Source organism: Pavona decussata, unplaced genomic scaffold, assembly GCF_977016875.1.
Source record: "Pavona decussata unplaced genomic scaffold, jaPavDecu1.1 SCAFFOLD_322, whole genome shotgun sequence".
NCBI classification, from domain to species: Eukaryota; Metazoa; Cnidaria; class Anthozoa; order Scleractinia; family Agariciidae; genus Pavona; species Pavona decussata.
In genome coordinates this window covers 1,122,817-1,148,361 of record NW_028145712.1, presented here as the reverse complement: position 1 = coordinate 1,148,361, position 25,545 = coordinate 1,122,817, and the positions used below count along the sequence as shown (strand labels likewise).

Genomic DNA, 25,545 nt, shown 5'->3' with positions numbered 1-25,545 from the left:
ACTACACATCCTTCGAGAGCAGAAGGGAGAGCGAGAAACAGATTGTTAATAATAATAATAATAATAATAATAATAATAATAATAATAATAATGATAATAATAATAATAATAATAATAATTATCATCATCATCGTCACTAGCTATATATAGATTTATGTATTTATTCATTTATTCTTTATTATTTTGTTTTTTGCAGGTACCCGAGTATTCACGCAGGAGAAACGAACTTGTGGTGACGCATATGAGCATGAGAAGAAACACCAAGAATCCATATGGATGAGCCATATATGAACCGAGATTCAAAACAGGTATACTGTTCTTATCTTAGTGCTGCTTTCAACCGAGCCCTGGAATTTTATACACGTCGGCATACACTAAGGCAACTAACAACACCCAAGATCTTTGTTAACCAATATTGTTTACCTTTTCAGGTTGACCTTCACGAAAATGGGCTACTTTCCACAACACTTGTAAGGTAAATATTAGAGGTCAGTATTAATATTTTGCGGAGAACAACCTCTAAATCACCACTGTATCTTAAGTGTCCAATACACTGCAGGAGGAAGGAATAACGAAAAGTCTTTTCAAAAGAGCCACGGCTGGACCGGCCAAACACTAAACCAACGGCACGTATTTACCTAGCACAGTAAGTTTAAGGCTGTAACATCTCTTTCGACTGAACCAAACTCTAAACTATGACTAAAAAATAGTTACCGTATCAAATACGGAAAGGTGGCCAATAGTTGCCAACCACGTGACCCCAAGCTGGGTGGAGGGTTTCGCGCGCTCCACTTGGTGCTTGTCTTACTTTCGCGCTTCCCGAGGCCCGTATAGTTGTGATGATCAACCCATCCCGGTCTGCCGTATGCACTCAGCAGGCATTGCACACAGGTACAGTAGTCAACTCAGTTGAATACAGGCCGGGTTACACCGGCAACTAACTGAACCGTGACCTGTTAGGGTGACAGGCAATATACTGGGTCGCTGTGTGAGAGTTCATGGCTGGTTCCAGAGGACCGTCTGTATTCAAGCGGGGGTCAGAATTTTTTTCAATTTTCGCGGAAACCAAATTACCTAAGTCTTAGCTTTAAATTCATCTTGTGGTTCCATAGAAGGAGTTGTTGCTTTGCAATAGAAGGGGCTATTAAAAAACCACTATTTATGGGACAGGGAATATGAAATGAATTCCACTGATCCACAAACATATGTGATACAATTCTAATAGCCTCAATCAAAGCCACCAAGAAAACTTAAATTTATTTGTGTATAAATGAGTTCCACTGATCTGCAGAAAAATGTGATACAGTTCAAATGGTTTCACTTAAAAGTCCAGGATGTTAACTAAAACAAGTTTCGTTATGACGTAGAACCCATTCTGGACTGACCGGGCTACAAAGCCCCTAGTTTTACTAACAGCCTCTGTTTACAGATTATAGATACATTGAGGGATATCTAACGCTTCACAGGTATGTCTACCAAACTTACTAAAACTAATTCCGCGTCTGCAAGAGTCTTAATCAGTGGTATTGAATTTCTTTTACAAGATTCCTGGGTCTATATTGGTTTATTAAATACGAATTACATTAACCCCCAAGAATTAAATTGGACTAAGGAAAATAATTGTCCTATGCAAAAAAGTAAACGAAAAAGAATTAAAAGGATCAAAATGCACAAATGAAAAACAAATGGCAAAGTTATATTAAGAATTATGCATTACTCAGTCAAAGAAACCGAAACGGACGGTATACTCGCGAAAAGGATATCAGAGGGGAAAAAGAGTAACTTGGTCGATCCTTACAAATTCCAATTTTAAGTTCCGAAGAATGTGATTAAATCTGACACTTAACTATAATCCTGGTAAATAAATGCGAACGATGTATTCGAAAGCTCTACTACAAAGCTACACTGATATGATTAAATCTGATAGTATACTTTAATATTGGTGGTTAATGAAAATGATGTATTATTCAGTGAATGATACTGAGCTATACTCGGAAACAGGATATCCGAGTTCTCCTATGAGGAGTCGAAACGAAGCCCTTCCGATTACCGACACTAAGCTACACTCGGAATATGGATATCCGAGTTCTCCTATAAGGAGACGAAACGAAGCCCTTCCGATTACCGACACTAAGCTACATGCGGAAATTGGATATCCGAGTTATCTGATATAAGGAGGCAAAATGAAAGACTTACTATTGCCGACAATGAGCTACACTCGAAAATTGGATATCCGAGTTCTCCTATAAGGAGACGAAAAGAAGCCCTTCCGATTACCGACACTAAGCTACACTCGGAAATTGGATATCCGAGTCTTATAATAAGGAGAAGAAACGAAGCCCTTCCGATTGCCGACACAAAGCAACACCCGAAAATTATATATCCGAGTTCTCCTATAACGACTCAAAATGAAGCCCTTCCTATTACTGACACCTACAGTCGGAAATTGGATATCCGAGTCCTCCTATAACGAGTCGAAACGAAGCTCTTCCGATTACCGACACTAAGCTACACTCGGAAATTGGATATCCGAGTTCTTCTATAAGGAGTCAAAATGAAGCCCTCACTATTACCGACACTAAGCTACATTCGGAAATTGGATATTCAAGTTCTCCTATAAGGAGTCGAAATAAAGGCCTTCCGATTTCCGAAACTAAGCTACACTCGGATTTTGGGTTTCCTAGTCTTATTATAAAGAGTAGAAACGAAGCCCTTCCGATTACCGACACCTAGCTACACCCGGCAATTAGATATTTGAGTTCTCCTATAACGAGTCAAATAAAGCCCTTCCTATTACTGACACTAAGCTACACTCGGAAATTGGATATCCGAGTTCTCGTTTAAAGAGTCGAAATGAAGCCCACCCGATTACCGACACCAGGCGACACTCGGAAATTGGATTTCGGAGTCCTCCTATAACGAGTCGAAACAAAGCCCTTCCGATTACCGACACTAAGCTACACTCGGAAATTTGATATCCGAGTTCTCCTATAAGGAGTCAAAATGAAGCCCTTACCATTACCGACACGAAGCTACACTCGGAAATTGGATATCCGTGTTCTCCGGCCTATAAAGAGTCGAAATGAAGCCCTTACTATTACCGACACGAAGCTACACTCGGAAATTGGATATCCGAGTTCTCTTATTAGGACTCGAAAAGAAGACCTTCCTATTATGAAGACTAAGCTACACTCGGAAATTAAATGTCCGAGTTCCCCTATAAGGAGTCGAAACGAAGCCCTTCCGATTACCGACACTAAGGTACATTCGGAAATTGGATATCCGGATTCTCCTATAAGGAGTCAAAATGAAGTCCTTACTATTACCGACACTAGAGTCAAATAAAGCCCTTCCGATTACTGATACTAAGCTACCTTCGGAAATTGGATATCGGAGTCCTCCAATAAGGAGTTAAAATGAAGCCCTTCCGATTACTGATACTAAGCTACACTCGGAAATTGAATATCCGAGTTATCTGATAAGGAAGCAAAATGAATCCCTTTCGATTACCGATACTAAGCTACACTCGGAAATTGGATATCCGAATTCTCCTATAAGGAGTAGAAATAAAGCCATTCTGATTACCACACTAAGCTACACTCGGAAATTGGATATCCGTGTTTAGAAATAAAAGCCATTTTGATTACCGCACTGAGCTACACTCGGAAATTGGATATCCGAGTTCTCCTATAAGGAGCGAAAATAAAGCCCTTCCGATTATCTACACTGAGCCACATTCGGAATTGGATTTCGGAGTCCTCCTATAAGGAGTCGAAACGATGCCCTTCTGATTACCGACACTAAGTTACAGTCGGAAATTGAATATGCGAGTTCTCCTATAACAAGTCGAAACGAAGCTTTTCCGAATACTGACACTAAGCTATACTCAAAAATTGCATATCCGAGTCCTCCCATAAGGAGTCGAAACGAAGCCGTTCCGATTACTGACACTAAGGTACACTCGGAAATTGGATATCCGAGTTCTCCTATAAGGAGTTAAAATGAAGCCCTTCCGATTACTGACACTGAGCTACACTCGGAAATTGGACATCCTAGTCCTCCTATGAGGAGTCGAAACGAAGCCCTTCCGATTACTAGTTCACATGCTTTACCACAGAGCTACATGTGATTAAATCTGATGGTATACTGTAATCCCGATGAATGAAGACAATGAACGAGAATGAACTGTACTCGGAATCAGGATATCCGAGTCCTTCTGTGACGAGTCGAATTTAAGCCCATCCGATTACTTGTTCGGATCAGGGTACCATAGAGCTCCATATCTTTATATCTCGTGGTATAGTTTAATCCTGGTGAATGAATGAGAATGATGTATTATTCAGTGAAGGACACTAAGGAAACAGGGTATCCGAGCCGGTGCCACTATGAGGAGTCGAATTTAAGCCCCTCCGATTCCTTGTTCGGAAGATCTACCACAGAGCTACGTGTGATTAAATCTGATGGTATACTATAATCCTGGTGAATGATCAAGCATGAATGGGAATTATGTATCATTCAGTGAAATGACGCTGGGCTATACAGAATATCTGAGTTCTCCTATAAGGAGTCAAACCCGGCTAAGCCCTTCCGATTACTCAGTACTGTCCGGATGCTTTACCACTGAGATACAAAAGACATGTGGGAGCATATGCTATGTTACTTCGTAGGTTCATGGGACAAACATCCTGCATACTGCTTAGTTTTAAATTTTTTAAGCCTGGTGGTTGAATGAGAATCATGTATTCTTCAGTGAATGACACTGAGGCACTCTCGGAAACAGGATTTCCAGGGATGTCCGAGTCCTCCTATAAGGAGTTGAAGTTAAGATCTTCCGTTTACTATTTTGGATGCTCTACCACAGAGCTAAAATGTGAATGAACTGAAACGATTTATTATTCGGCGAAAGACATACTCTGAAAAAGGAAATCTGAGTCCTCCTATGAGAAATGGACCCTGAGACCTTCCGATTTCTACGTTCGTATTCTCTACCACTGAGCTATATGTACAGGAGACGCGTGGGAGCTAAGGCTATTAAACTTCTAAAGTTTATTGGGCAAACATCCTGTATACTGCCTTGGATTTGAATGTTAATGTGTAGCATATGCGCAAAAAATATAAAAATTGAAAAATATGGACTATTCTCCTTCTTTTCAGGGAAGACTACTCCAGATGGGTATGAGCACCTCAACTATCCGCGGAGTTACTATCATGGAAACGCGAGGGAAAGCTGACGAAGGATGGATGAGCGTTTTCTTCTGATGTGAACTATCATGAAGGAGTTAGTAAGCGGTTATCGCTATGGGCTATTTCTTGAAGGTAAGATGGGGTCAATGTACTTCCTCACTTATTCAATAATAAGGTATGTGCAGCTCAAAAGTGTGTGGCTCTTGTGTCACTGGATTTTGAGAAGAGTATTATAGCAAGTTTAGATGCCGTATTTGCTCGATTAAACGTCCCCGGTGTTAATTAAAAAATCAGCAGTTTTGGTCCCGCCTTTGAAAGCCGGCGTTTATTGATAAAGTGCAGTCTTCTGACATTTTTTTTCAGGCCAATTTCTCATTACCCATCCTCGGAGGCGCAGCAGAGTTGAAAGAACACCAGCCTGGGAAAAGTTCCCAAAGGACGCATAACACAAGAAGGAACCGGTTTTTCAGTAATACGACACGAACGAACATTGCTATGTTTCATTTTGTTGTACAACATCCATCCTAGCTATGTTACGCCAGTTTTCCTTTGAACATTTATTGAAATTAGGAAAGCAGTACTAGTATGCCGTAGCAGTGCTATTCAAGAGAACATACCGGACCGGACCTCGATCAAACACTCCCGGCGTTTATTTAAAAATTAGCAGTTTTGACCGGACGTTTATGGGCCGGCGTTAAATCGAGAAAATACGGGGGTAATTTTAGTGTTAAAAGAGGTTTGTTCTCCAGTGAGCTAGTATTGGAGTAGGGTAGAGATTTGTGCCGTTTTTCGTCTGAATTGGAAGAAGGTCTGGAAAATGGTCTTAAATAGTTTCGTGGTTTGGCCATAGTTAGTCTCCTGTACTAACTATGGTTTGGCAGAACATGTTTGTAAGAAATGAGATGTTATGTTTTAAGCCTGGTGAATAAGCGATATACTAATTTTTCAGTCAGTGAGACAGGCATACTATCTCTAACAAAACTCTTGATCGTATATACTTCTATGCTGTAGCAATAAAAGTTAAACGTAGATGGATGTATCAATGTATTAATTATCAATTAACAATTATCAGACTTACAATTAATTCATTTTTGCTTTTTTCCGTTTAGAGTGTTTTCTGTGGTTGAAGTCTCACGAAGTTTTTAAAGCTATAGTTTATCCGTGTGAAAACTGAACAGCAAGATTCTTCAGCCAGCCTTCACTCTACATCATTGGTTAAGAATCAACACTGAATGTCTTTAAATCTCAAGACGAAAATGGCGTTGCCTGAACATTGAAATTTCGTAATCAGATTCCCATCACTGCGAAATAACATTGGGTGAAGACCACCGAGTTGTGATAATGACTGCTAGCCTACGATTACTTTGGCCGCGAGGCGTTTGGCTACAGCGACATTGAGCAAACATCGGGACTTTTTTTCCAGCTTGAAAATGAAACAACTTTAGAAACTTAACTATACAGTAGATCTATAGGTGGAACGTTTGGTTTGCCAAGTCAGTGGCCTGAGAACAGTTTGTGCCTCGATCATTCGTTGGCACCCTGAATTTTTCGCGTAAACATTTCATGAATGTAAAAAGGAAGGCCCTTTTATTAGGCTGAGTTAGCGTAATTTCCTGGACCCTATTTTTCTGTATCTCAGTGAACCAATGTAGGATTTAACGTTAACCCGTATGTTTTTTTTAATGATCTCGTGTATCGATAAGCGTTTTCATCGCTAGATTTAGTTCGTCTTAGGCTACCAATTTTTCGACTGAGATAATTCAATACATTAAATGAAGGGCAAGAAAATGTTTATAGGAATCCTCATTATTTAAGTTTAAACTCTCAATTTTAAAGGAATTAAAATGAAATAAACATTAAATTAAAACTAAAAATGAAAAGTAAAATAAAAAATAACTTAAAACTAATTTTAAACTTAAAATGCCCATTTATCCTGCCGAGCCCGGGACACTTTAGTATATAATGGTTCTTTAAGTATGGGGTCTTAAAGTTTATTTTAAAATGTGGATTCCTGTAAAATTTAGTTCTCCTGTGTCTTGATGATTTTGCTAATTTGCATCAGTTAAAAAGGTTTACTGTGCTGGCCTATCAAACTCGTTGATTTTTATGGTGACACTTCAAAGAGTTTCGGTTGCTGTTACTCAGGAGAAATTATATGTACGTAGAGCTATGCAACTAATTAAAAATATAGAATAATGTACTTGTTAACTTTCGTAATATTATTCGGCGTAAGGAAGATGTGCAACAAATTTAATGAGAATGATTTTAAAATAAAAAAAAAATGTTTTCCACCACTGTAACTTGAGTAGCAGTCATTTCCGAGAGCACACATGCGATCAGTCAATATCAAATAAAATTCAGCCTTTTAGCAACACTAGCCTGCAGAACAGGCGTTATTTTTTTAATTTATTTTTGCATTTTGCGTTTTTCAAGCGAACGGAGGCAAGCTTGCCTCTGCTCCCTTGAAAAACGCAAGACAAAAAACGTTAAAATACAATAACGCCTGCATGTTCTGCAGACTATAGCTTACCAGTGCACTGGGACGTAATTTCCTGTGGCAATATTTTGGGCAATATATATAACATTAAGATTCTGATCTTATGCCAGTTTTGATCTCAAATAGTCCATACGCCCTGGCTTCTGATCGCTTTCCTTTGCTCTCTGGAATGACTGTGACGCAGGTTACACCAGCCTCGTCTTATGTTGTTCTACTATTTAATATCTTTAAAAATAACGACATACGAAGCTACAAATGTTCAACTCTGATGTTGGACAAATTGTAAAGATTGGATGCAACGAGAGCAGAAATGAAGAGAGGTTGTGTTTGATCTAAGCCCTCGTCCAAGCTAAATGATTTGCCTCTGAGTCAAAAATAATTTAGTGGACGTCCAACACCAAATTCTAACACGCTCCCATTCGAACAATCTCCTGATCTTTCTTAAACGGGCTATGTCGCCGGGGATTTTCAAGTGTTTTGCAGCGGAAAGTAAATACCTCTTCTCATAAACATATCAAGTGATTTTCTCAAAGGGAGGACAAACCATTATCCGCTATTTATCAACTTTTCAAAACACAGGGGTAGGACTAAAAGAGGTCCTAAAAAGATTGGCCTTTATTTAATTAAAAGTTGCAATCTTACCACCCGTGGTATGATAACTTTTTAACAAACCAAAAAAAAAAAAAAATGACAATTATTTTTAGGTTTCCACTGGTGTAAGAGTTTATTTGTTACAAATCTCACAAAACTAAAATTGAAAGCGACGCTTGGCTTGCATCCGGGGTCTCATCCCCACCAGAAACCTCTGTGCAGAGATGCAAAAAGAAGTAAATGTGGCCAAAGTCTCAACACCAAATACAGTGTTCCGATGAAACAACAATTGAATTGACTTGCTGGACTGACAAACTGATAAACGGTCTGACAAATTGAGGAAGCCTGAATGGTTCCACAAGCCCTTCAATCTCCTTTGAAACTAAACTTTAACACCGTTTAGAGAAATGTGCCATTTTGCCAATTTAATACTTTTACGAGGAAGCTTGTGCCCTGATTTGAAATATTTGGTGAAAAAATTGTACATTGCGATATGAGCCCTGGACGATTTGACGCTATAACGGAATCATTCAAACCATTCAATAGTAAACGTGAGTCAGGCCTGTATGTGTATGGCTCGGTCATTCGTTATGTTATCATAAGCGTCTTGTTAGAATGAGACTACAGACTTCCAAAATCTGGTTTCATTACAATTTCATTTCATTATTGATTTGGCCACCCCTGGGTGTCAGAGGCTTGCCTTGCGCGATTTCCAGTTCCAGTCGAAATCTTCTTCGTAGCGTCGCCGACTTCGGCCGACAACAATCGGCCTCCGGTTGATCCCGAGTCCTGTGGGTAACTCATACGACAGCCTACATTTCTGAAGGAAACGACGATCCGGTGAGGTGGAGTGGGGTACACAATAAAGGTTCATGCTGAGAGGTTCTGCCTGAAAGTTCAAAACCTTCAGTTTTCACATATCAACTTTTGCCGAAATTCACGCTAATCTTTGCGTTGTAATTTTTGCAGGAATTCCTGCTTTTAAATTGCTATCCTTTCGGTTCGCAGTCTATGTTTACTCAAATTTTAAATTGTACTCCCCTTTCTATCTCCCCACCCTTGGTCAAGTAGTCATCCCTCTCACCGTACCCCTCGCCACCCTACGTTTCATTGTCCACGCATTGCAAACAGAAGACATTACTCCGTGTCAACATGATGGAATGAAGAAGGCCCAGGTGGGTTACTCGGGTATAAACGTGACGGGGGGGTCCGACGTATTTTTTTGGGTCTAAAATTTTCAACTCTTGTATTTTTTTGGGTTGAAGATTTAACCGTGTATTTTTTTGGGGTCTGAAAAATCTGCGCGTATTTTTTTGGGTTCGAATTTCCGCCAGGCTAATAGTTCTTACGCAATTCATGTATTTTTGGGTCTTGTATTTTTTTGGGTGCACAATAGAAGGTCCATGTATTTTTTTGGGTGCAAAATATTAGGCTCCGTCGGACCCCCCCGTCACGTTTATACCCGAGTAACCCACCTGTGGAAAAAGGGCATAACAATTAGGCATAGTTCTTAATTGTCTGCCAAATTTAAATTGCCACTCTGAATTATAGTAACTGTTGCTGTTGTTCTTATAAAATGTTTGCCCGATCTGAGTGGAACAAAACCTTTTGAAGTCAGAGGTGCTGGCAAAAAATGAATTAACTAATCAACAAAAAATAACGAAATTGCTGAAAAGGAAAAGAAATTGACATCTAACACTAGGTAACCCTTGAGGGTGTATCGATGCTCTAGATTAACATCGCAAAACTGTTCCCTTCGATTATAAGCTTAAAAAGACATGTTCTTGAAATCTTTCTTTTAGTGCATAGAAATCCACAAATAGTTTTTCGCACTGAAGTATTATGTTCGTTTTAATCGTTCGCGCGTTCGCGACCTGAAATAGGCATAAATAATTGAGACAATTTTACTTTTGAATGTCCTAGCTTTCATGTCTTGTTATGAATGACATATAGACTAATATTTATTCAATGTCTGGCGATTTTATCGCGATTTCGGGCTGCTCGCGGGTATAACCAATTAAAGACTGCAGAACGCAAAACATTCCCACTGATTTAAATATAAATATTACCTAAGTGACACGTAAGGCCTAAAAAATATCGACAATAAAAATTAGTGTCATGAACATTCTCCGTTTCTGTCAAAGCTCATCTCTTACTTCTGTCAGATATTGAAAGCCGCAAAAAATGATGATTTGTTAAGTAGAACCCCACTTTGAGTCAAGTGCTTCATGCTTCATTCACATTTCATTTCATGTTTAATTTCATTTCATTTGACGATAGAAACACATTGTATTTAAATACTATACTCCCAACCTTCCAGGTTTTATTTCTTTGACATCTATCCCGTTTACCCTTGTTCAGTTGAAAGTGACTTTTAATTGCAGTTTCTAATTTAATTGTGAATTTAGTTGGTCTCGTGCCATAATACCCATGTCATGACCCCATGTCCCACCCAAATATCTGGGATTCTGGAGCTCGAGATATCAAGAGCTGCGCGGCGGTCTTTTGATATCAACACTTGTACGCTCCTTAGTGCAGTGAAGTCGTCAGCTCTGCTTGAACACCTTTTCTGTTGTTTGCTTTACAAAACAAGACACGCCATGGCGCAAAGGCCCAGAGGACACGGATTATCAGCAGAATTGCAACGAAAGGTAAGGATTTAAACAGCCGAAAAAAAAATTACGACGCTTTTTAGGGGAGAACGAACAGTGGTTCATGGTTATTGAAACCTCAATCAGCTTAGCCCAGTGTCAGAGAACTCCCGAATTTTACTACATACATGCTTTAGTCAATTACTTGAGGGAATGCTTTTTTGGAAGCATTTACTTTCATTTCCTTTGCTGTTCGTAAATGTTTTGAAAACTAAACGAATTTTTCAAAAGTTACTGAGTTGTGAATTTTCGTCTGAGGCGGTTTCCAGAGCTACAGCAGGCCACATCTGGAGTTATTTTTTCAGCAATACCCGCTCGCTTCTTTTTGTTTTTGATTACAACTCATTGCTATTAACCTCTTGCATGTTTCTGAAATGTTCAGTTCGGTTTTTGAGTAAACTGCGTCTTCTTGTTTAAAACAGATACAATGTGATGTCGGGATCAATCCATTGCAAATGAAGACTGTATCCGATCACATCTCCACTCAAACATGAAGTGTTCATTTTAAATACTTTTATTAACCATAAAAGGGCTTCTTTTGTCATGTAAATTCGCTCTATTTGAAAGCAATTTTTTATTAAAAATTAAATCCTCTTTTACTCACGATGCAAGTGTAAAATGTAACCTTTTTTGTACTGTGAAAGGAAACACCTTTCATAGTTGGGATTATGGCAAGTAAGATTAAGTAAATAAGCTGTCATTCCTGAGATTGCATTATGTTTTTTTTTGGTTGCCAAATTTTTAATACAACTTACACGTTATCGTGATAACGACCATCTAGTGAACATTTAGCACCCGCCTCCGGCGAAAAAAATTGACCAAAATCCTCCTCAAATAATGGGATTTCATTCTTAAGTACAGTCTTCGTCATCCGAATAAATTCAATTAAAATATTTACCAAAGCAATTCTGTAAAAGAGGCTTTGTGTTTAAAACTTGTGTAGTCATGTCAACGGGATGTCACATTCATTTGATACTGGGAGACACTAGCCCCAGTCCCCCTGAACATTTCAAGATGGCGGGAAGATGGCAGTTGTCCGTGTGCTGTTTCATTTCACGTAGCTGTTTAATATGCGTGGAGAGAATCTTGAAGTATATGTGCCAAATCTAACAGCTGGTAAATATTTTTCAGGGCAGTGTAACTGATTTTAAACTTGGGCCTCGGTGCTGATTGAGAGAAAAGTTTTTGTTTTGACTGGGGCGCGCAGAGAGAGAGAGCTGAGCTGCGGAAAATCTTGTCTGTCTTGCAGTTGGGTACATTTCATGGTACAGCTCTCCTGCCTGTTGTGTCATACCTCGTTTTTAGATACGTTACCTCCAACGTATCTAAATGAACAGCTTGACTTAAAAGATGAAGGAATTTGTAATACAACAGCTTCCATTTTGAAGTTTGTGCCATGCCATTCCTATTATTTTTAAGGAGGCTCGTAAGGGTTTTTCATTGTTGTAGTGTTTGTGAAATGATGAAAGATTACAAGAAAAAATTGCTTCTGATCATGTGGACAAACTAGAAACATCTTTGTAACTTAGTCGTTAGGCAATACTTTATTAAAGGAAGTTCTGATATCATTGCAGTTACCATGGCAACAAGTCAGCTCTACAAAAAGGACCTCAAACTTTCAGTTTTTGCAAAATATCTCAAAACCTAAGTCGGTGACCTTCTGTTTTATTACTGTCTTGGAAAGCACCCTAAATTCTTTTGTTATGAATCCCAGGTGAACGCCATCGTTACTAAGTCGAAATTAACAGAGCACTTGTTTAAGGACGGTGCCTACTAATACCGAAGTATTTTTGTGTGGTTTATGACTATGTGGGAAAAGCAGATCTTAGCAAGGGCTATTGGAATCCAAAAAGAAAATTGGGGGTAGCCATGCATTTTTCAGAGATAACTAAGCAATAATATCTCTAAAAAGCGCCAAAATATAAAGCAAAGTATGGGATTTTTTCCTAAATTGAAGCTTAATTATTTCTGAAAAATGCATGGCTACCCCCAATTTTCTTTTGAGATACCAAAAGCATTTGCTAAGTTCTGCGTTCTCTGTATAGTTTTAAACCGCGCAAAAATATTCCTGTATTAGTAGGCACCACCCATAGGAAACCCGAGTATCTCGAGATGCGCAGAACGTATGCGCAGTAACAAAAGTAGGCACCGTCCTTAAAGAATTTGAATTTACAGTCCATCTGTCATCAGTGGGCAAGATTTCTGCACAGGGCTCCCCATATGTCAATAAATATTATGTCTGTTACATTTTACGATTCAAACTATTCATATTGGTTCTTTGAGGTAGATGGTTAGTGTGACAATGGTACATGTATAATTAATGTATGGTGCTATGCAGAAATCTTTCCTAGTCATTGTGTAGTTCTCAAGCTTGAATGTCACTTCTCAGATTTTTTCTTTTTTGTGTAAGATTTTACTGAACGAAAAGCAGAATATTTATTTTGTGAAAGCCTGTGAGGGTTTTAAAAGAATTTTAGCAGCCCAGTCAAAATGTTCCGGTAGCTGGTGATTTTGCTGCCTAGTTCAATGAAATATCTGCCACCTGTTTCACATTAAAAATTAATATTACGTCTCAAAAATTAATACTTGGTGTCTACTAGTTGCCTACTACTAAAACCATCTTGCCTACTACTCAAAACAATTTTGATTAGGCTAATTTAGAAACAAGGATGACAGGTTCATGTAAGTCATAGCAGTCTAAAGACTACTCTGCTAGCAGAGTCGCTTTAATCTGTCCATGATAAATCAGAAAAAAGGGAGGCCTTCCTCTTTCCCAACTTAACTAGGAAAGATTCAAAGCGACTCTGTTAGCAGGGTATCTAACCACTTCACAGAACTGTGACCCTTGGATTCTGAAATGAAATTACTGCTTGGTTTTGTGGAGGGAGGAATACCAGAGAAGATCCAGAGCAAGACTTCTCAAACAAGGGATGAGAACCAGTAGCAAATGTTTGCATTTCTATTGTAGAAAGATGCTAAATACAACCTAGAGGAAGAAGCAGAGGCAACACAATGGATTAAAGATGTTCTGGGAAGAGATGTGTTTGGTGGTAAATCTGGACCAGATGCTGTACATGAAGTCTTGGCTGATGGACAGGTTCTAGTTGAGTTAGTATCAGTTATAAAATAACTGGTCACTCTATCCTTGATTTGTTCTGACAAAGGGCTAATGCTCGAAATATCAGTAATACTCAAAACTCTTTAATATGGTGGCCAATTTACCTTTAGTCATCAACTCTGTTGATAAACCAAACATCATTTCATATCTACTCCCCACCATCACACAGCGCCATAGTTTCTTTAGATACTAAAACCATTACTTACTTTTTCCTTAGTTTGTAGATGTGGCAGTCCAAAAGCCTGGGTTTGGGTTGGGGAGGGAACTCATTATATTATTCAGGAGGGGGGAGGGGTTCTGCCACTGGGAATCTGAAACCCTTATTCTATACCAGACCATGTTCAGCTGCATTTTGCCACCCTTCTAGACTAAACACCAAAAATCCCTATACTATCCAAGACTTGAGTCTTACATCTTATTCCTGGGGACTTGTTCCAGGCTAAATTTTTTTTTCAATGATACGGGCTGTTCTAGACCATAACTTTCTGATTTCTATACCTTTTCCCAGACTTAACTGCTTGAAAACATATCCTTAACAGTGGCACATACCTACATAGAATTTATCTGGGAGTTACCCTCCCCCACCCCCTCGCACCACAGGTCTACAAGATGGTGGGGCTTGTAAATTTGCACAGGGTTTGAAAAATTGTGAAAACAAATCCTTTTTGTTTTCAATTTAACATCAAACCATTTAATAAATCTGTGTTCACTGATTGACCCCTTTGCTAGCTACAGTACTTCAGCTGAACATTTTATTCACACTGCAATATTAATTTTAGTTAAATTTACAAAGTACAGTCTCCCTTTATTGCAGACACCCTCGGCACCCTAAGTTAGTGTCCCTAATAGCAAGAGTCCTTAAGGTTACCCGATACCTTCAGAGGTGTCTCCCGTTTAAGCGATGTAGCGCGTCCACTTTAAACTTTACATACCTAAACCCCATATCAAATTAAAGCTTATAGAGCTGGCTATCAAACTATACCAAGAATTTTGAAATAAAATGAATTTTTGAATTTTTCACAACCTCTAATTGCGAGCGTCCAAATCACCTTTTTAAAGCTACAAGTCAAAGTGAATTTTGTTTTTTGCTAATTTAATTTAATTTGCTCCTCAGTTTCCGGACCCAAAGCGCTAAAAAAACGTGTCTGCGTTTTGCCATATTCAGTCGCAGCGAAAAGTTATAGAGCATTTTCGAAATAGGATGAAAAAAATGTGGGGTAATCGTACAAAAATCGCTCTCAGAGAAAAAATATTTCGAAAGAAAAAATTCGCAGACACATTTTTGTTGTTTATATGTTAAACTAGCTACTGTCCACATTTGAAGGCAAACGAACAAGTTCCTTTTGAGTTTTAGCTCTTTGAAGTGGCTCCTCCAAGTGAAAAAAAAATTATTCGAGGAAAACAGCACTAAAAATTCGGCAATTCATTTTATTTCAAAATTCTTGGTTTTGTTGGATAGCCAGTTCTATAAGCTTTAATTTGATATAAGGGTTCAAGTATCTACAGTTTAAACCGGACGCGCTACATCGCTTGGACGCGAGACACCTCTGAAGACACCTCTGAAGGTACCGGGTAACCTTAATAGTGGGAATTTATTTCAGCCAAACCTTGTGTTTTAATTTTGCTGGAGGTTTAGTTGCTGTCCATATTATTGAGGTGTCTGCGATAGCAAGGTGTCTGCAAGGCGAGAGTTGACTGTGCTTACGTAATAAAGCATTACAGTCAAGAAAGAAGCTTTGGGGGGAAGTGTGCAGTGGTTAGAGGAGCATATAGCTTCCAAGCTAAGTTCCAAGGCTGTTAATTATCTAAGAAAAATGTCAAGGAACCCGCAAGGCCAAAAGCCGAGAATTTAGGAGCCTAACCTGTGAAAATATTAGGTGCTGTAAGAAAAAATTAAGGCGCCCGTTAGTACTTTCTTGGGTGCTCCGGGCTCCTGGGCGCTTGTTAGGCAACAGCCTTGAAGATGTTTTAGTTTATACCCAAATATAACCCACTCTTAACACCTTTTACATTTCATGTTTTGTTGTCTATAGCCATTAGACATGACACACATACTTGGGTAATAACCATGAGTTGCTTGATATATCCAGATTGCTAATAGATGTTAACCAAGTTCAAAGACAGTCTGCTCAGTAGTCTCATTTTGTAATTTCTTTTTTTCCTGGTAGACTGGCCAATGAACTCCGTAAAGCAGACCCTAACAATAGCTGTGGCCCAGAAATCAAAGTAAACACCATGAATCAACCATTCAAAAAGGTATATTGTACTGCACAAATAAATTATTTATTTTGAAAAGTGTTCATTCTGTGGCAGATATTAGTTTCAGAAGAGCCATACCATAAAATGCTGGTTAGCAAGCCCTGGGCTTATACAATTTTGTAAAGGCTTATAAGCAGAATAAAAAATGTTTCAAAACAAGCTGATAATTTATTAAAAAAGCACACGTTGTTTCACTACCGGAACAAATTGGAACTTGCTCTAACTTCAACTGTAACTGGAATGTAACAAAACTAACGAAACAAGATCAGACTTTGATCTCAGTTCTAGTTCACAAGGTTAAGTAATTTTAAGGCTTTCCGCTTCAAACTTGTCTTGTTCATCATAGTCAATGCCAGTAATTTAAAGAGTTTTCATTCAATTTAAAGGGTTTTCATTACCTTCCTTCTTAACCCAATTAGTCTACCAACGTCACCTAGGGTTTTCCAGGAAATTTTATTGCCAAATAAGCAAAGTGGCAATAAACAACTCCATGTGCAGTAATAATACATATCTTAACAGGGTAAAACAAAACCACACCCCTTTGGTCTAAATAGTTAAAATTTCTAATTATCGAATAAAATACACCAGCTGCCAATTAAAACTTTTCCAAAAAAACAAACTTGAAAGTAAAAATTTAGAACATTTAGATGGAATTTGACCCTTGCATCACATGGGTGAATTTGATCCACTAGCAAGGACATCTGTTTGTTTACACAAGATTATGTAGTTGCTATGTTTCATCAATGAAAATAGATAGAAAAACAGACAAAAACTATCTGAAATGAAAAATTTATTCGTTTACGCGTTAGTCCTAAGCAGTTCCTCTTTCGATTTACTGTTTTGGAAAGGTGTTTTTTTCCTTCTGAAAATGCGAAATTGGCATCCATGTGGCATCCATTTTACTGAAATTTGATCTTTTATGCATAGGACAAAAGCCTTCCTTTCTATGCCCTCCTAAGACCTATAAATGTATATGCACAGACACTGGATTCTGATTGATTGGCCAGTCTTTTCTGATGACATTTCAACCATGAACTTCGTTTGTTTCAGATGGAAAACATTGGCAATTATATAAAGTTCTGTGAGCAGTATCTTGGAGTACCAAAGGGGGATCTCTTTCAGACAGTAGACTTGTACGAGAAACAAAACATGGGGTCGGTAAGTAAAGCTTGCAGTGGTATTGATAAGGGTTTGCTGGATAAGCAGGATCTGGGATAAGGGATCTGGAATTGGGAATTGGGGATCAATCAATCAATCAATCAGTCAATGCATTTAAGTTACTGAAAACTGACAAAACATTAATGACAATAAAAGTAACACCTACAAATGTTATCTTTTAGGTTATCTCCCAGATTCATGCAGCTGGACGTAGGGTGAGCACATTTTCCTAGTGTTATTAATTAAATGAATAGTACAAGTTTGTCAGCTGGATTTGGTTGTTTCAGCGTGTGTCACAGACAAATCCAATCACCTGAGTAAAAGCTGTCTGGATGGTAGTGCCAAAATCCCTGTTCTAGACCCCCCAGCAAAGTACTAGATTCTTGTCTGTTAGTTTTTGTCTATTAACAAGTTCTTCATAAATTATGAAAGGGGTAGCAGGAATGGCACAGTGGTGACGGCACTCGCCTCCCACCAATATGGCTTGGGTTTGATTCCCGGACTCAGTGTCATATGTGGGTTGAGTTTGTTGTTGGTTCCTCATCCTTGCTCTGAGAGGTTTTATTCCAGGTACTTCGGTTTTCCCCTCTCCTAAAAAACCAACATTTCCAAATTCCAATTCGACCCTGAATCTGAGGGCCACAAGTTTGTCAGTCATAAGAGACTGTAAAATGTCACCCTTGTAAGACAAAGTCGATTTACACTTTGATTATTAATTTACTCTTTAGCGACTTTTAATTCTGTATGGGAGTACCCCCTTGGGGTGGGGGGGAGGGAGCAAAGGATCAGTGAAAAGCTGACGCTGATTCACAGATCACGAAGGTCGCTTGCTAGGGCTTTTCCTCCCGCAGCTCTCAAAACTGAGATTTATAGGCTATAGACAGAAGGAGAATGCATTGAATGTAACAAGACTTGGAAGGGAAGTAGGTGGATAAATATATATACGGTCATGTGGCCGGAAATTTGAATTTCTTTAATTAGCTGTAACTTTTTGCCTTTTTATCTGATTGAGATGGGGTTTTCACCAGAAATCATAGAATTCTATACCGAAAACCAATATAGCACTTTTCACATTATTTTCCTGAATTTTAATTCTGATGCCAAATTTAGGCATTATTTGTGACATCACAATGACAGTTAAATCGAATGAAATAATGACCAATCGCTAGGAAATTTATCCACCTACTTCCCTTCCAAGTCTTGTTAAATTTGATGTATTTTACTTTTGTCTATAGCCTATAACTCTCAGTTTTAAGAGTTGGATTCTATTCTGCAGGCTGGTTTGGTCTGCAATGCATGTTAGCTTTAAGTATACAGCAATAATAATAATAATAATAATAATAATAATAATAATAATAATAATAATAATAATAATAACAATAAATTTAATATTTCTACTGTGCAAATTAACATGTAAATATGATTAAATGTGCATTACACCCAGTGAAATGGGAAGAGCCAAAAAAAATAATGATAATAATAATAAATAAAACTGCACAATATGTAGTTTTATTTTATGCCTATTTTCATTTTACTTATAGGTGTAATACGCATTTGATCATCATCATTTGATCTACTTACTAACATACATGTAATGTGTAGTTTTATTTATTATATTTTTTTTGGATTTTTTTCATTTCACTAGGTGTAATGTGCTTTTGATCATAATTACTGTACATGGTATATAATAATTATTTTTGTGATGTGTATGACTTGTATTAATACTACTCATATACATCATAAAAATAATTATTATATATTAAAATCAAATCATTACCGAAATCACTACCTCCTGAATATTTTCGTATATACATTCTAAAACAGTCGTTTCATTAAAAATCCTCAAAATGACTACCTCAAACGTATACTCGTACCTGCATTCTCCCTTTCTAGATTGGCACTTTATGCATGCACGATTTACCACCACTGACATTTGATCACACAGGTTAACAAAAGGCTTGCTAGACAGTCATACTAGTATAGTGCCTCAGTTGTTTTGATAGTTCTTAGAAAGCAATGATGTCTAGTACAATCCTGTTTACCCTTGGATCTGTTGTTAAGAAATCATCCTTAAGAATTTACAGAGCTTAATGTCCATTTTTAGTAATTTATGCTGAGATCCACCTTCTGGTGACATTGATCGTTTTATAAAATTAAAATGGTCTTTGTTTCAACACCAAAGGAAGGCACTGCTCTTTAGCTTTCATTAGATCCGTCACGCTATAGGATTTCATCCACAGACTCAAAAGTTAGAATAACCTTAGTTTACAGTAAACTTAAAACAGTGTTATATATAATTTATATAAAATTAGTAATAAGTTTGTGACGGAGACAAGTCAGTATAAGCATATTCAAACTCCAAGATTGTCAAGAGTATATTTTTAGTTGTGTATGTTTGCTTTTAATTGAATCTCTATCTCCTAAATTCCCAGTAAAAGATATCTTGGATCTTGTGTCTTATAGGGGGCCTCGATCGATAGTAACGGTCGATATATCGGTCGACTCACGATCGACTGACGGTCGAGATCTCGGCCGAGCCACGGTCGCTACTCGGTCGACACTCGGTCGATAATTGGGGATGACTCGGTCAATGTTGTACCGCTGTGGCGATCGTCGTATCGACCGAGGTGGCTGTCGGCCGATATAGATAGCAATACACCGACACTTCACCGACACATCACCGATACTTCATCGATATTTCACCGCTTACCGGCCGATAGTATCGGCCGATATATCGGTCAATATTCTATCGATATGTTTTATCGACACTTCGTCCTTATCTCGATCGGCATTTGTGTACCTACCCCACCGATCTATCGGTGGTCATATCAGTTGATGGCCAATATAGCTCTCTGGAACAGCCTACCCTGTCATGTGAGAGAAGCTGAATCTCTTAGTCAATTCAAAAGATTAGTTAATGTTCATTTTTAATGTTAGAGTACTAGTATACCCGGCATTCATGAAAAACAGGTTTTAGTTAGATTAGTTGTAGTCAGGTATTGAATTTTGTTTAGGATAGTTAGGTTATTTCTAATTTTTACACTCCTGATGGATTTTACCGTGTTTAAATAAAGATTTATTGATTGATTGATTGATTGGTATTGTGTCCGTATTAAAGAGGTGTCCGTAAGGAGAGGTTCCACAGTCTTTCGGAATTCTACTGTATTTGCGATTTTTGCTTATAAGCTACTTGCGTTCTCTCTTTGCCTATCACACTTTCCTTGTCTTTTCTTTTGTTATTCTTGTATATTTTTGACGCGGACTTATACTTTGCCGTTTGCAGGCAAAATCCTCGTTTCTTTTCATGTCGACCGAGTATCGGCCGATGTATCGACCGATACTTTACCGATACTTCACCGACGGTTCACCGATATATTGCCGACACACTGCTGATGCTACCGCGACCGACTGTCAGTCGATCTCTCTACCGAAGATCGGTCGATCCGTCGCCTATATAGCGGCCGATGCTCGACCGACGATTGACCAATACTCGGTGGATGCATCGACCGAGATCTCGACTGTCAGTCGATCGTGAGTCGACCGACATATCGACCCTCACTATCGATCGAGGCCCCCTATAAGACACAAGATCCCTTGCAACATACAGTAAATGGCGCTATAAATGATGACATGCTTTAAGATCGTGGTGCTAGTGGGAACCAAGATGCAGTTTATGCCATTGCATGACATTGCTCCTTTTTAAAGAAGTAATGTCAATGCTTAAAAGCAATGAGGTTACTTGAGTTTTCAGTTGAATATTCCACACATAATTGGCATTCCACATCCCATACTCACTCTTGCAATCATGTGTACTCTTCAGTCTGCTGTAAAAGGTTTATCTGTTCCTGCCCTGGGACCCAAAGAAGCAACTGCAAATAAACGAGAATTCAGTGAAGAGCAGATGAAGGCTGGTGAACACATCATTGGAATTCAGATGGGAACCAACAAACTTGCTTCGCAATCTGGTGATCACTTTGGTCGGCCCAGGCAGGTGGCTGGGGCTAACGTCTACAAATAAGCCACTGTTGAGAGCTGAATACAAAAGCAAACCTAGTGATCTAATAATTTGACATTTTTTTTCCTATAGCTAGACTGTTGGTAATACTTGTTATCATAAGCAGTTATTAATAATAGTAAAAGTTTTCTTTTTGAATAGTATGTTTCTTGAAGCCATTAGGTTAATATTTTAAATAAGTTTAATGTTAAATCAATAATCAATAACCTTTAGATGTAGGTAAATTGGAGACAGTTTTAAACCATGGAACCTCCTATGGCTGATATACCGTATTTATTCAAATATTAACCACCCACCCTGAAAGCCCAAAAAGTTAATAAGTGCCCACCCCCACCCCCCTCCCAACAAAAAAACCTTTCTGTACTAGCCCAGCGTAATGTAAAAGGAGCGTCAGTTGTGTTCCAAAATTGATTTCAGATACAGTACATTCAATGAACTTTTATCTTGTTTAATTTATGGCTTGTTAATGTTAGTTTTTGCACTTTGTTTTGTCTTGTTGAAGCGAAAAAAAAAATTGTTATACCTTGTTTTGTTATTCTCTAAAAATGTTGGTAAAATAATAAGTGCCCACCCTAGAATAAGTGCCTTCCTCGAAAAAGCACCCACCCTCATGGGCCCAAAATTAAATAAGCGCCCAGGGCAATTAATCGAATAAATACGGTATGCATCATGACCAGGCACTGTAGGTTAAGACTGCCACAATAACTCTTGTGTAACTGAACCAGTGATAGATACATGTAGTAAAAAACATGATAAATCAAATGAGTTTTTTTGTGATTCAAGTCAAATTAAAAGAGAGTGTTAAAATCCTCTGAAATAAATCAAGTCCAGTCGTGAACAACAAGTTTTTATTATAATTTTTGTGTGATAACTTTTTATCAAAGTTGATCATGTGTTGTTAATTTGTAAATTTTTTTTTGGTCACGTCAGTTTTAGGTGGAGGTTTTACCTTAATACTGGGTTTAACTTATTTTAATTTTGCACTTTTCGAACAGTAAATAATTTAGGCAAAAGCACTAAGTTGACAGGTGAATACATTTAAAGCAACTTGTGGTGTTGGTTGGTGTGTGACGCCATGGTTAGATTGTTCTTTGCATGGAAGCTTCATGTGTTCATTATTTGGTTGTAGTTCATTATTTTTTTGTCAATTATCTTTAGTGCATGTCACCTTTCATGTTGTAATCCTCATCAAACATTCAGTAGATTTTGTAATATTCAGCAGAGTTTAATTTGTAATAAAGATCACTGAGTGTGCTGCATACTGATATCGGAGTGGTCAATTTTTATAAGGTGATGTTACATTTAAAGTTTTTTTTTTTAATTTTTAGCATATGAGGTTTGAACTCAGTCTGACTGTTGGTGTAGGTGTCAATGTGTTTCAGTTTTCGTATGAACCAACAGGTGTACGCATGTATAAAGAAGATGACAAATTTCCTGTTCAATTTTTTTCCTGAAGCCAGTTTTAAAATGCTGTATCTTTTAATTAAAATAATAAGTTTTTGGTTTGTTTTAATATCATAATTGTCTATTTTTGTATTATCTATGTTTTTAGTATAGAATAAGTTTAGTCTCAAAGTTTATGAGGTATAAATAATAATTATAATCTTTAGGACAAATTCATGCAAGAAAACATGCATGTATAGATGCACAGAATTTCAGTTTCTGTCAATTAAATTACATGACCTATAGACAGCTAAATATGATTAAAAATCCTCTTGAGCATAGTAAAACAACAACAGCAACAAAATTGTAAGAGAAGACACTTAATCAATAATATTTGAATAATGAACGTTTGGTTTAGTGATTTGAGTGCTGACGTTTTGAGCGTAAATTAGCCCTTCATCAGAGTAAATCAGTTTAGAGGATTTGAGTTCAAACAGGCTGAATGCTCTTTTAGTTTAGTTAAATTAAAGTAAATATTAGGTTTTAGTGAAGAAACATTACAGTAGAAATGTTAGAGCTAGCTAGCTGAAGCAGGTCATAGTTCACCTTAAAACTGTACTTTGAACAAGTTTCCACCTGTCAATCCTGATCATTCAGAGTAATATCCACCATCAGATTCAGTCACTCCATGAATCACTGAGTTACATGGTAAGGTGAGTTGTTCTTTTGATATTCATTTTCACATGACTTGACGTGATTACAGGTACAAATATATACTTGCCTTGAATTGAATTCCCGAAATATGTCACATACAGGCTCTCCAGTTGGTTATTACAAAGCTTGATATTCATTCACACATGTCTTAATGACTTGATTACAGGGACAAATATTTATATTTTGAATTGAATTCCAAAATATTGTCACAAACATAACAAGTTCTCCAGTTGGCTATTACAAAGCTTGGATTAACATTTGAACTGGGAATTAAAGGTTGTGTTAAAAACTCAGCCAATGCCCGGAGAGCTAGAGGAAGATTGCAAGTCTGGAACACCTGTTGTTTAATACAGTATCACACTGCCCCTGTCTCATACTGACAGTATATCAGATAATCGTATGGATTTGTGGGTGGAATATGATGGGAAAGGGTTCTCTGAGTCATTCAGAAAAAAAAAAAAAAAACTTTATATACAATGGAACCACGACCACCTTTGGGCCATGAAAATGTGGTTGTGATAATGTGGTGGTCGGATTACTAAAGTTGTGAAACTAAGTATTACTAAATGACTAGACTTTCAATTCGTTCAGGGAGCAAAAGAGTGGTTGTATTAACAATGTGGTCGTAAGGTGGGGTTGCACATTTTAAATTCTGCCAATACACACTTATATTAAACATTCCAACGGTTCTTTCCATATTTGTTATGGTAGTACTATAGTTGGAATAATTTGTTTGAATATAAAGACTGTATTTTTGGTGATTGTTATTTTATTCTCATCACCTCTATGTTTGATAAAGGAGTGACTTTGTAAGGAGAAATTAGATGCTCATTTAAAGGGTTAAAAACTCATTACCTGCAAAAACCACTATTTGTTAATCAGAAATTCATCATCATCATCATCATCATCATCATCATCATCATCATCATACTTTACCTGCCAACTCTCACACATTATGCGTGAGTCTAAGGCCTGCGGACTAAAGACATCGATCTCACGCGTCAAGGACAATTTCTCACGCCTGACTCACAAATCCGGACGAGCTGTTCTAAAAACAGTTTCATTTCATTTCAGATTTGTTATGTATTATAATTTATTTCTTTGCTCTTTATAACAATCGCAAAAGCTTTCAAATGTCTACAATCTGTTTGAAACGTATTAACGTGTTCAAAGGTCGTCGGAATATCTTCGGACATTTTCGGCAACATTAGTAAGTCTTCGGAAAATCAACGGAAATCTTCGGAAGTGGTTTGGACGTTTTCGGAAATCCCGGTTATAACGAGACAAAAATCTCACGCATTTGACTCAGAAAAAGTTGGCACGTATATCATACTGCAGGTCACAGGACCAGTCTGAAAGCCTTCTCCCAAAGATATCCACATGCTGCAGATTATGTGAACTCACCCCCAAATATTTTTGTGCTCTTTATTTGACAGGCTGGTGCTAAAGGACTAAATGTTCCTCTCCTTGGCCCTAAGGAAGCAGAAGCCAATGTACGTGAATTCACAGAGGAGCAGCTAAAGGAGGGGCAAAATGTCATAGGGATCCAGATGGGAAGCAATAAATTTGCCTCACAGGCGGGAGACCATTATGGACGTCCCAGGCAGATTGCTGGAGATACTGCTTATAACTGAGTGGAAAACTGATGGAAATCAAACTCTTCTGTTAGACGTGTTTTTCTCATGTGAGTTGTAAACAATCTAGTTTGTTTTTCACTTAGTAAGCTGCACAGAGACAGTTTTGGTTAAAATGTTAGAGATAAAAGTGTAAACTAGATCAACAGTTTTCACAAAATTGTAGTATTTCCAACCAAGAATTTTTTTATGGATGGATGGATAAATACTTGCTTAAAACTGAATAAATTTGACTATAGTGCATTTAGTGCACCATTAATTGGCTTGTTTTCTGTATCATAACATTGCCTACATTGTCACTGGTGATCATTTCTAATCTGCCTCCTTGGAAAAATTTTATT

The 25,545-nt window shown here is 37.8% G+C and overlaps 1 protein-coding gene and 1 long non-coding RNA gene across 3 annotated transcripts; both read left to right on the top strand.

Annotated features, from left to right (window-relative positions):
* Window positions 1–2,177: 2,177 nt before the first annotated feature.
* LOC146453851 (uncharacterized) lies at window positions 2,178–8,198 on the top strand. Its single transcript, XR_014859403.1, has 3 exons — window positions 2,178–3,261; window positions 3,657–5,316; window positions 6,294–8,198. It is a non-coding gene; the product is annotated as an uncharacterized LOC146453851 (long non-coding RNA).
* Window positions 8,199–10,763: 2,565 nt separating this feature from the next.
* On the top strand, window positions 10,764–25,463 carry LOC146453850 (muscle-specific protein 20-like). 2 transcript variants are annotated; one of them, XM_085096211.1, is made up of 6 exons: window positions 10,764–10,923; window positions 13,892–14,031; window positions 16,210–16,297; window positions 17,351–17,458; window positions 17,641–17,673; window positions 25,007–25,463. In XM_085096211.1, the coding sequence occupies exons 1-6, from the start codon at window positions 10,873–10,875 to the stop codon at window positions 25,202–25,204; spliced, it is 618 nt and encodes a 205-aa protein (XP_084952337.1). In that variant the 5' UTR covers window positions 10,764–10,872; the 3' UTR covers window positions 25,205–25,463. The 2 variants fall into 2 exon arrangements, with proteins under 2 accessions (XP_084952337.1, XP_084952336.1); XM_085096210.1 differs by lacking the exon at window positions 25,007–25,463 and adding an exon at window positions 21,279–22,732.
* Window positions 25,464–25,545: the final 82 nt, after the last annotated feature.